The sequence below is a fragment of the Morone saxatilis genome, unplaced genomic scaffold (assembly GCF_004916995.1).
Source record: "Morone saxatilis isolate NCDOM2014 unplaced genomic scaffold, NCSU_SB_2.0 Contig0, whole genome shotgun sequence".
Classification (NCBI taxonomy): Eukaryota; Metazoa; Chordata; class Actinopteri; family Moronidae; genus Morone; species Morone saxatilis.
This window is the reverse complement of record NW_023339650.1, coordinates 16494998-16512760: the sequence shown is the minus strand read 5'-3', so window position 1 is coordinate 16512760 and position 17763 is coordinate 16494998. Positions and strand designations below refer to the sequence as shown.

Sequence of the window (17763 nt, the reverse complement as noted above, 5' to 3'; positions counted from 1 at the left end):
GTATTATGTATGTATATAATATATTAAATTAAGTGGAAGTAATGCAATGTAACATGAAAATCAACATTTAACAACATCTATACAAACAGTAAGTCCACGAAAACAGTTACTGTGAATGTGTCTTGTGCATGTTTGCCCCCAGGTGTTACCAGATAGATCTTGGTGGCTGTCTGAAGGGAGTAAAACAGGTGAACCACGAAGGGGCTTTTGCTCAAAGCAAGTGCGTCTCTCTCTGCCTTCATCTGCCCCGTCATGTTTTTAACAACCATGTCTGCTTTCTTCATCATCTAAACGAGAGAATAAAGAACAAAAGGTGGATTTTTTTAAACTAAAATGAGTTAGAGAGTCAAACAGAGTTGCCAAAACATCAAACCCACTCACCTTTATGGCATATAATCGCGCATTGCACCTCTTTCGTGCGAGGTAGACCTTCCCGAAAGCACCGCGGCTGATGGGCTTCAAAACGATGAAATCCTCGATTGAAGGCGGTTTGGGAATATCCACGGATTTCTCCTGTGTGCGGGAATCGTGCTTTTCACCCGCGTCCATTTCATAGGAGTCGTTTTGAAATGAGGAACCCGGGTTGTGTCTGTAACAGTCGGCGGGCTGAGAGTAAACAAGAAAACAACAATCTCTGGTTTGTTTTTGAATTTCACTGCTCTTTCGCGGGGTCCTCTGTTGGACGACTAACCGCCTGTGTGTAAAGTGCAAAAAAATATATATATATGCGCTTCGTCTGGAGTGTTATTTCGAGTTAGTTATTTTGATATCGCTGTAAAAAAAAAAATAATCAAGAAGTATTATAATTTGCCAATGAAAAGAGAGGTAATTAAACGATATTTAAAGTTGTTTTTATTTAAATTCTGATCAGGCAGCAAGGAACAGGCACGCGAATTAAATATAGAAATTGTGTTATTTTTAATGTAAGGCAAACAATGGTAAAATGCAAACAAAAGTGACATTTTTCACCATACAGCGTGTTTAATCTTATTTTAAATTAACGGTTTAATGGTTTGAGCCCCTCAAGCCACGCAATGACGCAATGACGCAAGCTGCACCCGGAAGTAATTCGACTCGACGTCATTTTGTAGTCCACTTGACCCTCAGATGCCGGAGAGTCCATTTGGTGTTATAAAAGCTAAGCTGCCGAAACTTGTGTAACAACAACAACAGGGAAACCGAAGGACACGGCTCCGGGGAGCACTCCTTCATACAAGTTAAAAACAGAGGGGCCTCTCCTCGTATATCCAAACCTACAAAACCCGGATCTTTTAACACTACTGGGAAGAAAAATGTTCTCACTGTCAACGTCGTTTCAGCCACAGCAGGTAAGCCGACTGGAAATCAGCGTCATCTGCCCCCCCCGTCCTTTAATTTAAGTTAGTTATGTTGCCAGGGAACGACTGCCACGGTAGTTATAGCAACAAGGGGGTTCGTTCTGTCGGCCGTTGTTAATGTCAACGTCTCAACGGTCAATGACAACGTAGCCGTGGCTAGCGTTAGCATGAGCGGCGGGATGTGTCCACAGTCACGTTGTCTTGAGCGCAAACTGTGTGTGTAACGTGACTTTTTGACGTTACCTCCCGACGTGTGAGTGGAAGAGGACGGCTTAAAGTGAATTTGAAGGGCGCTAACTTACCTTTTTTTTATTTCAAAAGAGTCGAGGTTACATAATACACGTGAATCTGACGTATGAAGGCCACACCGACCGATTCACCTCCAGAAAGAAACCTGGAGAGGTTACTTAAACGTGAACTCGTGTGAAAAGTACACACCGTGCTCTAATAAATACTGATGATAAACAAACCCGTTCCTAACCCTGCTCTGTTGGGGTCTTTTTCCAGATGATACTGCCCCTCAGCCAGCTCATCAATGCCCTCCACTCTCTGAAGAACTCAGCCACAGCTTCAGTCCAGACCCTGCACAAAGACCTGGTTCCAGAGCACAGTTCCTTTCTGAAGGAGGTGAGACGGACTCTGCAGACACCCGACATGATTCATAAACCTTTAATGTGTTCAGTGACTTTCTAATGCTTGAATAAGATGGTACAAGTGAGAGAAAACCCTCTTTTCAGGAGCCTTATCAGACAATCTTTACTGAGGCTGTTTTCTGTAACCTTTTGATCATTCATACACTCAAGCTTTGTTAGTACGGCAATTAATGCAAAAAATATACTTACAAAGTTTTTTTTAAAGGCTCCAAAAAGCCACACACCCACATTAATGGCCGTTATTAATAATAATACTAATGCAATTGTCTTACAACAGTGTAGATAACCTACTTTTGCCATCCTCCCTTCATAGCCCAATGTGAGTCTGAGGGATCTCGGGCTGTCAGAGATCAGGGTGAGTCAGCTGGATGAGCTGGTCAGCAGGTTACTGCCGACGCCGGGACCCGAAGAGCCTCCAGCTGTTCCCTCGACGTGGCGGACGAGTCACGTTTCTGCACACAGCTTCTTCCACAACAAGCATGGTGAGAAGCTCGGGGACGCTGACCTGAAAGACGATCCGGCTTTACTGTTTTCTAAGAAAAAGAAAATGGCCCAAAGCTACAAATAACAATTTTTACACATTTGTGGATATATTTTAACAGTATGTATGTATACTTTTTGTCTGACAGGGTTTTCACACAGACGGTTGGGGGTTTTCGGCTCTCCGATATTCCACAGACAATACCACAGCCCTCTAAAAGAAGTGTGCTCAGATCTGCAATTCCTGCCCGGTAAGACTGACTTTGAACACATAACCTGCTGTGCGTGAGTCCTCTGTATGTATGAACGGCTTGACATTTAGGCTAGCGTTTAATGCTTTTGGTTTTCCATGTGCGTCTCTGTTTAGTATGGGTCCAGAGCCGCGGTTTCAAGACACTTCGAACAAAGACCAGACGAACGGAGTCTGCTTACGACGGTCCGGTGGAGTCTGAGCCCTACACACTATCCTTCATGAAGGTCAGCACGCCACGGCACTCTTCCAGAAGTTTTTAACATTGTGTCTAACAGGAAAGGAATAGTGGGTTATATTTATAAATGTACACACGGGACCTAGAGTCGTTATTTAATATTTAGGGGGCGGATAAAGAAGTGAAAAGGGCTGAATTTTGAAGCTAACCGAGCAACTCTCCCGCTGTTTCCATCGCAGGGATTTCTTCAGAGGGAAAAGGGACCAGAGGCGCAGTCACTGGACCAGCTGCTGAAACAAAAGAACCTTCCAGATAACCAGCAGGAGGCTTTCAAAACGGGTTTCACTGAGGGATTCATGAGGTCTCAGGCCTTCACTCAGAGAACACAAGGCATGCATTTATCATTTATCATTCAGACAGAAATACATTCAAAGGTTTTTCCTTGTAGTCGGTGGCACAGTTGCGTCAGGGTTTCTTTGGGTGGCAGTAAACAGAGGGATCCTGTGACTGACATACAGGCCTTTGTGTCTCTGCTCTGTTTTGACAGATTCGCTGAGGAGAACCAGGTTGATTCTGTTGGTCCTCCTACTCGTCGGTATTTATGGCTTGTCAAGAACCCCGTTTTTCTCGGGTAAAGGCTCCTTTTCTGATGCTGGTTTGTTTCAGTTTTTATTCTTTCCTATGCTTGCACATCAACCCACAACCCCACACGCACATTACAAATAAAGCTTGTTAGTGTGCCCGAGGATTTAACCTACTGTCAGCTTAAATATTGCATTACAATATTGCTGACGAGACATGATATGTCTGTTGTGGTGTGCACGTAGAGATTGACTGGTTATTCTAATGCGCAGCACTGTTTAGTACTACTTAAATATCTAAATCAACTGTGTATGTTTTCATGCCAGTGTGCTGGAACTATTTGAATAGTTGGACGTGATAAATGTGGAAAAGCAGCATACATTTGGATCCTAGAATTTACATATGTGCCGGAGTGAGCATATTGTAACCAGCGGTTATGTTGACTGTCGTTGTGAGACACTGTAAAGACGTTTTTTTTTATAGCCTTACTGTACTGAACCGCAGTTGTTATGGAATTTCACAGTGAGGTTTCGCACCACATCTGGTCTTGACTCAGCAGTCGACCCCATCCAGATGAAGAATGTGACATTCGAGCACGTCAAAGGAGTGGAGGAGGCAAAGAATGAATTACAAGATGTTGTCGAGTTCCTCAAGAATCCCCAGAAGTTTACTGTCCTGGGTGGAAAGCTGCCTAAAGGTATTGTGTTTAATATTCTCTCCACATGTTCCATTTCCTCCGTTTTTATTGTCCAAGGAAAATAACCGAATGCAAAAAAACTTGGCTAGCAGTCTTAATATGCTGTTATTTTATCCTAATTAGTTTCCTCTGTTGTTCTCTCAGGGATCCTCCTTGTTGGTCCACCAGGCACAGGAAAGACTCTGTTAGCGCGGGCTGTGGCCGGGGAAGCCGATGTGCCTTTCTACTACGCGTCCGGGTCAGAGTTTGACGAGATGTTTGTGGGTGTTGGTGCGAGCCGAATCAGGAACCTTTTCAGTAAGTTTACCGGCTGTGAGAAAACGTGAGTAACCAGTTGAGGATGCATCCAAACCACTACAATCTCTTTTTTTTTTGTGGTTTTCAGAAGAGGCAAAAGCTAATGCTCCCTGTGTCATCTTCATTGATGAGTTGGACAGCGTTGGCGGAAAGAGGATTGAGTCTCCTATGCATCCCTATTCAAGACAAACAATCAACCAGCTGCTGGCTGAAATGGACGGGTCAGTTGTCTGGCTTTGATGTTTTTAAAACTGAAAAGTGTTAATAAAACGTTGCTGTGAAGAACTTTCACTTCCTGTTCTGAATGTTTTTGCTATTTTACAGGTTTAAACCAAATGAAGGCGTCATCGTTATTGGTGCTACAAACTTTGCAGAGGCGTTGGATAAGTATGTTTACATTTCACACACACCAAATCTTTCATTTGCTTATTTCAGTAGAATTAGCTATTACTGAATGACCAGCTCTCTCAACCTCAAACCATGTATTTATAGTCCAGCAACATAAAACTGTCCACAATGTAACTTTTGTCCTCTGACAGATGCCTGTGGCCTTGTCCTAGTTTCTGTATAAGACTGTCTGAATTTAACCATTTCATGTACACAAAGGAAAAACACATTAACCACTGACCTGTTAATAATCAGTCACACTGAGACAATAACTGAAAGTCACACAGTAATATTTGTTTACACATTTTCATGGGAAGCTAATTAAAATGTGCAATTGAAACGTCTCCAATTATGACCGTGTCAACCCAACACAGTATCTGAAAACATACTTCACAACACTCTTCAAAACTCAACTTATTTGATAAATATATACGTATATAATACTAAAATTGTGTCACATTTTCTCAGTGCCTTGCAAACCAACACTTCAAGCACAGAAACAAATATAACACCTCTGCAATTTCGCATGACATTTGGGTTTTACAGCAGTGAAGTTAATTAAGTAATTTGAAAAATTAAGAATATGTGTGCTATGAATGTTAATTGATACTACTTTACTACTTTTTAGTGCTCTGATAAGGCCAGGAAGGTTTGACATGCAGGTGACGGTCCCTCGCCCAGACGTGAAAGGACGCACGGAAATTCTCAACTGGTACCTCTCCAAGATCAAAGTGGACCTGGGTAGGTTTTAGTGTAAAATATTCATTCAATTCATTAATTTAGGTAATATCTCACAAAGCGTGTCTTACTGCACCCTAAACTGTCATTCTTATTGTGCTTTTATTTTTATTGGCATGTCAGAAATGTGTTCTAATTGACAACTTGTGCGATATTGGGGAGAAGATCCTGCACATTTTAAAGAAACACTAGCTCTTCTTAGCAGGTGAAACCAGTTTAAAGCATTCAGGGGTGTAGAGCTGTGAGAATACTTCTGTTTGCCATTCCAGTAAAGGACCCCATTGTCTCTTAAACACTGATCACCTTTCTATTGTCTTTGGCAGCTGTGGATGCGGAGATTATTGCCCGGGGGACAGTCGGTTTTACTGGAGCAGAGCTGGAGAACCTGGTCAACCAGGCAGCCCTAAAGGCAGCAATGGACGGGAAAGAGGTGGTCACACTGAAGGATCTAGAATTCGCTAAGGACAAAATCCTCATGGGTGAGTACACACAGTGTTCAGACACATCACATGATGTGGATTACTTAGATTACACACAGCAGTTAGGAGAAGAGAAGAATGTTAACAAGAGATAACACGAGTGGCAGTTTTAATCCTTTAAAATCCTTTTTTCATTTTGTCCGTTTCGTACCAGGCCCTGAGAGGAAGAGTGTTCAAATCGACAAGAAGAACAAGACCATCACAGCCTACCATGAGTCCGGCCATGCCATTGTCGCCTATTTCACCAAAGATGCAATGCCTATCAATAAGGCCACTATCATGCCTAGAGGCCCAACTCTTGGCCATGTGAGTGTCCTTACCGGCACCGCTTGTGTCACTTCCTGTTAAAACTAAACCTAAAGCTAATCTGTACTGTCCTGGTCTCTGCCGTCTAGGTGTCGATGCTCCCAGAGAATGACCGTTGGAGCGAGACAAGAGCCCAGTTGCTGGCTCAGATGGATGTCAGCATGGGCGGTCGCGTAGCAGAGGAGCTCATCTTTGGAGATGATTACATCACCACTGGTGCGGGAATAAGACAGCTTGAGTAACTTGATGCTTGGGTGTCATTTCAGATCCAGAAATGCTGTTAAATATGTACTTTTTCTCCACGTTGTACAACCGTAACATTTAAAAGAATGTTGACGGATTGGAATCCTTATTATAAATACATACTTATCAATACATTGTTTATCAATTAATACATTTCCTGGTATGCAACAAAGTCTGTTTACATCTTTGGTTGTTTGTAATACAGCATTAGTTTAAATCTTCTTCCGCTATTGTGCATTTTAGGAGCCTCCAGTGACTTTGATGGAGCAACCAAAATAGCAAAACTGATGGTGACCAGGTTCGGCATGAGTGACAAGGTAAAATTTGAATTTGTGTGATTGATGAGTCAACATAGAAGACATTGTTTGATCTCTAAACTGTGCTGTTCCTGGGCTTCTTTTTCTGTAAACACTGCTGCAGGGGAGGGACCTTTTATTTACAGTTTACACAACAAATAGTTTGCACAAAGCCAAGTGTAAATGTAAAGTTAAATGTTAGTTCTGAACGCATACATAATAACACTCCTGTGGGCGTTAGCACATTCTTATAAGTGTACTTTGCTTCTTTGTGTCATTTTCAGTAATTACCCAGTTTCTAACTTCAGTAAGGACGAGTGACCAATGCATGAGAAGGTCTATTGTTCATTCAAACTAAGGATGTAATTTGTGCTTTGTTGCAGCTTGGTGTCATGACCTACGGTGATGTAACCAAGCAGAGCCCCGAGACACAAGCTGCCATCGAACAGGAAGTCAGGGTTTTACTGAAGGTGAGCTTTCCCACAGCTCTCTGCTCTACTGTGCCTAATTTCAATATATATATTAATACAGATAAATGTGTTACATCTCTTTCTGTATCTATTTCATCGATCTCCCTCTTTCATCCAGGACTCATATGAACGTGCTAAAAACCTCCTGAAGACTTACAGTAAGGAGCACAAGACGCTAGCTGATGCCCTGCTAAGATACGAAACTCTGGATGCCAAAGAGATCCAGATGGTGTTGGAGGGAAAATCACTGGACCACCAGATACCTCAATAGATATTTTAAACTATTGTATCATGTATATATGAAGCTGTGCAACTGTGCACAGGCCTTTTGGAGGCCTTGTATTTCATTTGTTTGTGTTCCTCTTATTATCAATGTGAAGATGTCACTGAAATTAATAAGTTTCACCCCCATATATACATTTTTATTTCATTTTCTATAGAGAAGACTTTTGGACTTCTTTCACAGCTGTTTCAAAGCACTTCGCAGTTTAATTGGATTAAAAAAATATATATTTTTCACAGGTCTATTACAATACACAAAGATGTGTGTGATTTCATCAGGGGCTTGTGGTCTTCAACTCTCAGAGAAATGACTTCTGTAGTAGTTTTATACATCAGAGTCATATTTGGAACGATAACAAGGTTTTAAAGCAAATGAATTTGACAAAGATCATGGTTAATTAGGACGAGATGGTTTAATTTATGCGTCTGTCTCATTTTCGATTTGTACAGACTGATGAACACCGTAGAACCTTAAAGTACCTCAATCTAGAATGTACCATCTGGCCGTAGCAAGGTAAAGACGATACCGCTGTTCATTGTTCAACTATCATAGTTTTTTCTCTAAATTATATCTTTCAGTTGCATCTACCATATGCTATCTATTTTGTGTGTTCTTATTTATTTAAGTGCCCAAAGGTCTTTTTTTGAAATTAGTGAGAGGCCCTTATGCCCTGTTCTAAGCTCACCTGTAACTGATAAGTGAGGGGAAATGTATATACTGTAAGCGTGTAAAAGGATTGCTTTGTGCTTCTGTTTGATCCTTTAGACAAAGGCCACCCTGAAGCTCAAATAAAGGTTACTCTTACCCATGAATGTGTTGTTCAGTGCGTGACTCAAATGAAACATAAGCTTGCAGCAGTTGATTTTTTTAGCCACTTGGGGGCAGCACACCAAGCTGTAGCCTGTAGTGATACCATGTGAAGCTGATAGGCGTTAGTTCCTTATTTACACATCCAGCAGACAGAGAAACATTAGGAGTTGTGTTTTTTGGCCGCCTGATGACTAAGTCAACATATCCTGTTGACTTATTCTTATTGGTCTTTGCTAACTCCTTTTAGTTAGCTACTAGATGCTCCACTGTGTTCACCAGCTAGTTGCTGACTGTCACTCTGCTGTTGGTGCTGTACAGATACTGGTTACAGTGGGTTTATCAGAGCTTTTTAGCTTAAAACAGCTGCTTGCTACTGCTGGAAACCATAAACAAGGTTGAGAATGAAGCGAGAATGAACAGTAAAGTTGCAGGCCTTAAAATCAAAACAATTAGGCCTAGCTGAAAGACTTCAGCACATTGTCATTTATTTGTATGTATAAGATCAATTACTGGTAGATCATTTTTTACCAAAATTACTACAATGCATTAATTTGCAGATTCTGTGGGCATCCCACTACTTTCTATGGTTTGTTTTATCAAGTATAGTCGTGTCTTAAATGTCTTTATCTCTTTAAACACCTGCTTAACGCAGTCATATTCACCATAATGATGCTATGTTCAGTCACATCTATGGAGGACTGATCTGCCAGTGATAATCAGACTCTTGTGTGTGTCCCTTTGGCAACCGGCAAACAAGAACAAAAGCTTATTTACTGCTACCTCTTAACTTATAATTAGTGTATTTAGTTCCAAGTGAAGCCAACTGAGATGTAACAAACTAAGGCATTGTTGTGTCCTCTTGCCCCTTGTCACTGATGCCTGGCACAGTGCTTATAAAGACCTGGAGGTACAGATGCATTAGTTCTGACCAAAGACTGCAACCAGGACTGAACATTAAGCTTCACTATGGGGAGGCTTGAAATTTCACTTTGGCTTTTAGAATAAAACAACCAGGTCACCAGAGCAAATTCACTACCACCTCAAAAGGAATAATGGAGGATGCAGAGGATGACATAGCAGTTATTGGGATTGGAGCCAATTTTCCTGGAGGTATGACTGAATTATGACTCTGTTGCAAGTATTTAGAATTTCTGTGAGTTAACGTTTGTTAAGATAAATGATATAAATATAAATATATTATGGTCCATTTCATTTTAGGTGAGGGGTTGGACAATTTCTGGAGGGTTCTGTTGGAGGGAAAGAACTGTGTTGTGGATATTCCGGCGGAGAGGTTTGACACCACTTTTTGGTATGATGCTGATTATAGCAAATCCGGAAAAACACAGACAACCAGAGCAGCTCTTATAGAAGGGTAAGCATTATCTGTTTAGACTAATATTAAGTGTTAATCCTTCTATTGAGAGATGTCTGACTAATGATGGATCTGATATTTTCATATTTTAGGTTTAATGAGTTTGATCACAAGTTTTTTGGCATTACTGAAGCTGAGGCTGATTTCATGGACCCTCAGCAGAAACTCCTTCTGCAGTGTACATACAGGGCATTAGAAGATGCAGGAATGGCTATGGAAAGCATCAGTGGAAGCAGAACAGGCGTTTACATTGGTGACCACCGTCAATCTATTATATATTATAAACTCAATTTTGTGCTACACAAATTGTAACACTGCTTTTGTATTGTATGTATTGCAGGTCTAATGAACAGAGATTACGAGATGCTCCAACGTAACAGTTCTACTACAATAACCCACTACAATGGCACTGGGACCGCCATGAGTGTGGCTGCCAATAGAATTTCCTTCACCTTTAATCTCACTGGCCCTTCTTTGGCCATTGACAGTGCCTGTTCTTCATCTTTGGTGGCTCTACATTTAGCCTGCCAGGCTATAAAGCAAGGTATTTGGTTCTGTTTTCCCCTACAAATGCCACGCCTAAAATCCAGCTACTATATGCATCACATTTAAATGGTCCATCTTTCATTTCACTTCATTTCTAGGTGATTGCGAGATGGCTCTGTGTGGAGGTGTCAGCTGTATAATAGAGCCAAGAGTGTTTGTTGCTCTCAGCAAGGCAAAGATGATCTCACCTGAGGGGACCAGCAAACCTTTCTCCGGCAGGGCAGATGGCTATGGTAGAGGGGAGGGCTGCGGTGTAGTTCTCCTGAAGCCTCTTAAAAAAGTAAGTATTGTGTTTATTTTTTACAATCATTTCATGTCATTAATAAATCACATACAGGAGAGTAGATATCCTGCTAATAGTGTGACTTTCTATACAAAGGCCATAAAGAACTGCAACAAGATATGGGGTATCATCAGCAAAACCGCCGTCAACCAAGATGGACACTCCGTCACACCAATCACCAAACCCTCCATGACACAACAAGAGGAACTCCTGCGCAGAATGTACTCAGAGTCTGACCTTGCAAACGTCCAATACATTGAGGCACATGGGACTGGAACCCCAGTTGGAGACCCAACAGAGGCAGGAAGCATCTCAAACGCCATTGCCAAAGCCAGACCCCCTGGTTCAGCTACACTGCGGATTGGCTCTGTGAAAGGCAACATTGGACACACAGAATCTGCAGCTGGAGTGGCGGGACTCATTAAGGTACTCTTAATGATGAAGCATGAGACCATTGTTCCCTCAGTTTTCTACTCAGAAGACAGTGCCAGTGTAGATGTAAAAGCTCTGAGTATAAGTATTCCAATTAAAGCTGAAAGATGGGCGATAGATGGGTCATTAGAAAGGGTAGCCGGGATCAACAGCTTTGGGTTTGGAGGCACAAATGCACATGCAATTGTAAGACAGCACAGACAGACCAACATTCCCACACAGATCCCAAAAGGCTGTCCAAAACTCTTTGTAATATCTGCAGCCTCTGAGAAATCATTTATCCTGTCCATCTCTGATACCCACCAGAGGCTTTGCAGTGATCAAACAGTTGATTTACAGGCACTGTCATATACTTCAGCATGTGGAAGGAGTCATTCTAGACACAAATATAGAACGGCCTTCCCAACCTCTTGTCTCTCCGATTTAAAACTTCAGCTGACGTCCGCACTGAAAACAAAGTTTGAGTCAATAAGGTCTGACATCCAAGTGGTCTTTGTATTTTGTGGAAATGGGGTTGCCTACAGAGGTATGTGCAAGCAACTCCTGGAAGAGGTTCCTGTTTTCAGAGATAAGGTCAGAGAAGTTGAGAATCTCTTCCAGAGTCATAAAAGCATTGGCATTAGTCAATGGCTTGCTGGTGAGAATTATAATGATGATTTCAGCAGGCCAAATGTGGTCCAGCCTCTTCTTTTTGCAATTCAGGTTGGCATTGTGGCTCTCCTAAAGCATTGGGGTGTCAAACCTGATGCTGTGATTGGACACTCTGTTGGTGAGGTTGCTGCTGCTCACTGTTCTGGTGTCTTGTCTCTTGAGGATGCTGTTAAAGTGCTGCACCACCGCAGTACTCTTCAGAGCAAGGTCACAGGAGGGAAAATGCTTCTTGTTAGTAATGTGGCTGTTGAAAAGGTATTTAAAATCCTTCCAGTCTTTTCTGGAAAAATTTGTATCGCAGCGTTCAACAGTCCCCAGTCTTGCACTTTGTCAGGGGATGCAGATGCTATAGACACCCTCCACCAGAGGTTGAAGATTGCGTTTTCAGATAAAAATCTCTTTCTCCATGAGTTAGATCTGCCAGCAGCATATCATAGCCATATGATGGATCCTATTCTAGATGACATTGAGAAAAGTATTGATACTTTGGCTCCAAACAATGAGGAGTGCAAACTTTTTTCAACGGTGACTGGAGACAGTTATTCAGATGGTGACTTTAGAACTGGCAGGTACTGGGCAAGGAACATTCGAGAGCCTGTTTTATTTGAACAAACACTGCGTGCTGCCACCAAAGACAAACAACCAAAGAGAAATTTGGTCTTTGTGGAGATTGGACCTCGTAGGGCTCTTCAAAGGAACATACATGAGACTTTGGGAAATAATGCCATAGTTCTGTCCTCTGTCCAGCCAGGGAGAGATTGTGACACAATCTTGTCTACCGTGGCAAAACTATTTGAGCTGGGCATCAGTGTGGACTGGCATCAGCTCTACGGGGGTTGTGAGACATTGCCAACAGCTCTTCCAGTCTATCAGTTTAGCAACACAAAGAAAGAATTAAATTTTGAAGCTGTGAGAGAAGATGAATCCTCTACATCTACTTTTTCTCCTCATCCACTCATATCCCAAATAAAGCAGGGTAACAAAGAGTACACGTGCAACCTCTCATTAGAGACTGCACCATATCTTTGGGAGCATAAAAACAATGGTGTTCCCATTGTGCCAGGTGCGTTCTATGTAGAACTTGCTTATGCTGCAGTAATAGCAAGTTTAAGGCCAAAGAAACCTGTTTCTCTGCTCCAACTCAGTGTTAGATTTGAGAGTCTGTTAACCCTAAGCTCAAACGGTCATCAGTTGCAAGTGACACTGAAACATGCAGAGAATGAGGCTTCATTTAAAATACAGTCTTCTGTCGCAACACATACCTCCGGCACATACAGGTGTATGGATGGCCAACCGCTGTTAGAAGAACCAAGCATTTGTCTTGACGCAATTTCCCAAAGGTGCAAATTGGTTATGAAGAGTAAAGAGATTTATTCAATTCTTTCTCAGGCAGGATTTGAATATGGCTCTGTCTTCAAACAACTTGATGATGTGCATTTTGGAGATGAATTCAAGGAAGCTGTGACAGCAATTCAAGTCCCTGGTGAACTTCTAAAACACCTTCATGACTATATTATTCACCCTGTATTATTGGACTACTTCTTGCAAATGACTGCTGTGCTAGCTATCGGACGGCTGACACCCAAGCAGGGATTCCCCTCAGCTATCAGTAGTGTAGCCATATCAGGACCACTACAAGAGGAAATGGTTATGTACTTACGAACCAGTCAAGAGACTCCAGATTTCCTTGATGTATGTGGTTGCTTTTCCACCACAGAGGGTCATGTACTGGTGGAACTTAAGGGGGTGAGGATCTCATTTTTGGGCAATTGCTCAAATGTTCAGTCACGGTTCTTCCACAATGAAATAATTGCAATTCCTGACAAGACAAACTTGCAAAAAGGCCAAATAAAAGCAATAGTTTTTGAAGACAAACTTGGCATTGCGAAAGGACTTAGGCCATACATAGACCCAGAGTCAGCATTTGTGGAGAGCCGGCAGGATTGGATGGCAGACCAGGTTAGAAATGTAGTGTTCCACTCACTTAACACCATTGTGGATTTGGAAAATGTTCTCTACTTTTGGGGTGTTGAGGACCTCAGTTACTTGTCATCTGAGAAGGTACTTGACCGCTTGGTGACTTGTTGTGAGCTATTTCGCCAGATTGTTTTAGCCTTGAAAGAGAACAAACGCTGTTACACTGTCTATGTCATAACCTATAGATCGACAGAAACAACTGTTGACCATATCAGTCCTGGTTTTGTGCTGTCCGGTATGATAAGGGCTTGTGCAGCAGAGATGGTGGGTCTCTCTTTTCACCTGATTGACCTTGCTTCTGTAACCAATGAAGACATTCAAATGCTGGTTCGTGTAATTAACAGCTGTAATCAACAAGAGGTCATAATCAGCAAAGGGCACGCATCAACAACAAGAATAGTACGGACCCCCATGAGTTACGGGGCTTTATGTGAAGGTGATATGCACTCAGTATGTGTGAGCAACTTTGTTTTACAGACAACCGATCCATACAGAATGGCTCACTTGTCTGCTATCCCCTACGACACAAATGTAAATCCAGTCCAAGAGAAGTCAGTTGAGATTCAGGTAACCAATGTATGTGTGCATTCATCTGATTACTTTCCTGTCACCACTTCACATTTGAACGTTGGCAAGACAATGTACTGGAACAAGCATACGTCACAGAATTACATGCTTCTCTCATTAGATTTTAATGGCATTGTCACAGCTGTTGGGAAAGATGTTCATAATATAAGAGTTGGAGATCACATTGCTTCATGTTATCCGATTGCTGCCACTGCAAAGATAATAATTCCTGAAGCTGTGTGCTACAGCACAAAGAGACTCCCATTTCTGAAACAGACTCCATGTGTGTCTTACTTCATATTGGCATGGGAGATCCTGCAGAGAATGCTGTCTAAGGTAAACCAACAGCTCAGAAAGCTGGTAATTATTTCCTCGAGCTCAGCCTCTGTGCTGATGAAAGTTTTGGCTCTGACAGCAAACAGGTCAGGTTGGAGTGTTTCCTCTCTGCCACATTTTAGAGGACAAACTCTACATTTTGATCAGGGCCATGCATTTGTTGTTCTGCCCCCATTTGATCACTCTTGGCAGGGGATGTATGACGGTGGACATGAGAGACACTTTATTTTTGTATGTAGCAATCACATGTCATCCTCACTCCCAGCAAACATGTTTGCATTGAAAAGTGAACACATGCATGTACATAAACTTGATGTTGCTAATGTTCTCCAGAGAGCCAATCTGCAAGTGCAAAACAGTAATATATCTAATTGGCTAATTTCATTAGGCTTTGATACAGTATCTCTGCCTTTAAAAATTGAGACTTTTCAATTATCAAGCACAAAAGAGCTTCAGACCAATGCAGATGCTGAGTCCTACTTTACAACAAAGACAGTGCAACAAGTTGTTCTACATCGCAGACAATCTGATTGTCCATTGTCGGATATCCCTTTGCTTACAAGGCCTGGACAACTCTTTAAACAAAGATGTGTTTATATTGTAACTGGAGGGCTCTCTGGTTTGGGACTTGAGACAGTAAAGTTTATTGCCCACAATGGCGGAGGTTGTATTGCAACACTGTCCAGAAGTACTATGACTGATGAAATGCAATTTGAAATGGAACTCCTCCAGAGAAGATATGGAGTGACAGTCATGAATGTCCAATGTGACGTTTCTGTTTCGACACAGGTTGTGGATGCAGTCTCACAGATTGAACAAAGATTCTCCTCTTGTCCAGTCAAAGGAGTGTTTCACAGTGCTGCAGTATTACATGATGCATTGATTGAAACCCTTGATCAGTCCCTTTTCGAAAAGGTGCTGCAGCCCAAAGTGAGTGGGGCTCTAAACCTTCACTATGCAACACTTCACAGCAAACTAGATTTCTTTGTGTGCTACTCCTCCATCTCTTCATTCATTGGAAATCCCTCACAATGTAACTATGCAGCAGCCAATTCCTTTCTCGACACATTCTGCCATTACCGGAGAAACCTTGGACTTGCTGGACAATCCATCAACTGGGGTCCTTTAAATCTTGGTCTCTTGTTGAATAAAGACCATTTCCAAAAGTTCCTGGAGGCAAAAGGGATGATGATAATGGATGTGTGTGACATTCAAGAGGCACTTGAAAAGTGTCTTCTGATGAACAGAGCACAACAAGTCATTTGCAAGTTCAACTTCAAAAATCTTAACATTCATGTACTTTCACAAAATGCATCTCTCAGAGAGCGGCTATCAGCCTTAGTGGAAATTGAACTAAAAGACGATATAAGTAATGAACCCATTGTTCATTTGTCTTCTACACATGGAAGTGTGAGGACATTTGTCAGTGACATCAGTAATGTTAGTGTAGATGAACTTGATGATGACTCAGCTCTGTGTGCACTGGGTATTGACTCAATGTTGGCCATGACTCTGCAGAATAAGATTTTCCAAGAGACAGGTGTGAATGTACCTTTGGTTAGAATACTGGACCCCAACAGTACACTGGCCACTTTGGAAACTATTGTAATGAGTATGGATAATTGCATGTACTACAACAAAGAATACTGTGAATGATGAATGAGAAAGGGCATTTTGAAAAGGGGATAATTTAGTTTTTTGTTATATTGTTCCAATAGCAGTCAAATTGGGTTACATTACATATAATACTTCTATATTTTATGTTTAGCGTGGAACATCTTGGCTTAGTCACAAGTTTTTGATACGTTATGTGTGTATTATTATGTATATGTTGCTGACAGATGTGCTATTGTTACATTTCCTGGATATATTAAGAACCAAGTGTTGTTAGTCAGCAGAATACCTTCTTAAATCACAAAAATGAGATGGGAATATAGGATAAGGCTTGTGTTATTTTATGTTTTTTACTAATACTACTACTATAACTCAGTATTGTTTGCGTGTTTTTATGCCATGGAACTCCACTGGCATTGTCATTGTTTAGACGTTGCACTTATACCCAATGTTTAGCATTCAAATGAAAATGTCTTGACTTTCAAATTGATTTTTTAGCAGTGCACTTTTTATTTTTATTTTATAATTCTTGTAATCAGTGAACCATAGCTAATTTTTTATTATCATTTTGTAAATAGTTTTTGGGGCTTTTATTGCCTTTCTATCGACTGTGACAGCTGAAAAGTGACAGGAAAGGGGGAGAAAGAGCAGGGATGACAAGCAGCAAAGGGCCACAGGCTGGATCCAAACCTTGTGCTGGTGCAGCAAACGAACCAGCACATGGGGGACCAGCTCCACCAGGCAATCATCCAGGCACCCCAGCATAGCTAATTTTTTGACATGTGACCAAACAAAATAGGCTTTCAAAATGAATGTGCAAATTTGGAGCCATTCCTGATCCTTGTGTGAATTGCAATTGTCTAATCTGAAATGTGTAGTTTGCGTGGAAGAATATCAGTAAATAAATCAACCTTATCAAGTGCATAGAGAAATTGGCAGATCATTTTATTGTGTCATAAAGAAGAAGAAGAAAAAAAACAATAACTCAATTAGATATTTTGTCATGACAACATACTGCTGTCACATTTTTAAGCAACAGAAAAGGTCATTAAAAAGTACTAGGTTGTCAAAAAGTTCAGATGTTTTACATTTGCTGCAATATCAAATATCTGTATTGACAAAAAGTAATAGTTGCACAACCAAATCATTTTTTGATTGAGAGGATTTAGTTTTAGTGGCGCTATAAACTTAAACATAATAGATTACTGTATGTATTCCCACACAGTGTGATAAATTAGTGGTTCAAACAGCAAAGGCCTTACTAATCAGACATACACCCCACTAAACATTTATGTGACATGCCAGAATACTGTTTTGCATGCTTTGTGCTATCATCATCATAAAGGTGATAATCAATCAAAATCAATGAAATAGCAGTGATAACAACTGACCATGACCTGAGGCCTGATGACCATGAGAGATAAGTCAATGTAAAATAAACAGATGAAAGTAAGTTGACGTTAGTATTATGTGGACTGAACCCTGTGACAGAGTTTTAA

General features: G+C 41.3%; 4 protein-coding genes across 7 annotated transcripts in view; 2 read left to right on the top strand and 2 right to left on the bottom strand.

Annotated features, from left to right (window-relative positions):
* Nucleotides 1-1097, bottom strand: part of mastl (microtubule associated serine/threonine kinase-like) — a 6485-nt gene extending 5388 nt beyond the window's left edge. For both annotated transcript variants that reach the window (XM_035651816.1, XM_035651824.1), the window contains exons 1-2: nucleotides 382-1097; nucleotides 150-287 (exon numbers count right to left, since the gene is read on the bottom strand). In XM_035651816.1, coding sequence (XP_035507709.1) covers nucleotides 150-287; nucleotides 382-549 — 306 coding nt within the window. In that variant the 5' untranslated portion in view covers nucleotides 550-1097. The remainder of the gene's footprint in view (nucleotides 1-149; nucleotides 288-381) is intronic.
* An 18-nt stretch (nucleotides 1098-1115) lies between these two features.
* Nucleotides 1116-8488, top strand: yme1l1a (YME1-like 1a). 3 transcript variants are annotated; one of them, XM_035651847.1, is made up of 18 exons: nucleotides 1116-1328; nucleotides 1845-1964; nucleotides 2304-2472; nucleotides 2620-2721; nucleotides 2838-2947; nucleotides 3138-3288; nucleotides 3446-3529; nucleotides 4004-4177; nucleotides 4322-4474; nucleotides 4563-4695; nucleotides 4799-4861; nucleotides 5490-5602; nucleotides 5923-6078; nucleotides 6233-6384; nucleotides 6474-6600; nucleotides 6871-6944; nucleotides 7307-7393; nucleotides 7512-8488. In XM_035651847.1, the coding sequence occupies exons 1-18, from the start codon at nucleotides 1293-1295 to the stop codon at nucleotides 7662-7664; spliced, it is 2157 nt and encodes a 718-aa protein (XP_035507740.1). In that variant the 5' UTR covers nucleotides 1116-1292; the 3' UTR covers nucleotides 7665-8488. The 3 variants fall into 3 exon arrangements, with proteins under 3 accessions (XP_035507740.1, XP_035507730.1, XP_035507748.1); XM_035651837.1 differs by having other exon boundaries at nucleotides 3446-3553; XM_035651855.1 differs by lacking the exon at nucleotides 1116-1328 and adding an exon at nucleotides 1550-1739 and having other exon boundaries at nucleotides 3446-3553.
* A 1050-nt stretch (nucleotides 8489-9538) lies between these two features.
* pks1 (polyketide synthase 1) lies at nucleotides 9539-16306 on the top strand. Its single transcript, XM_035657052.1, has 6 exons — nucleotides 9539-9596; nucleotides 9705-9858; nucleotides 9951-10111; nucleotides 10199-10402; nucleotides 10503-10684; nucleotides 10784-16306. Exons 1-6 carry the CDS (start codon nucleotides 9539-9541, stop codon nucleotides 16304-16306), a joined length of 6282 nt encoding a protein of 2093 aa, XP_035512945.1.
* Nucleotides 16307-17318: 1012 nt separating this feature from the next.
* The window catches only part of LOC118324967 (phthiocerol synthesis polyketide synthase type I PpsD-like), a gene marked incomplete in the record, with an annotated part of 9934 nt that continues 9489 nt past the window's right edge, over nucleotides 17319-17763 (bottom strand). Inside the window, 1 exon segment of the mRNA XM_035657533.1 lies at nucleotides 17319-17763.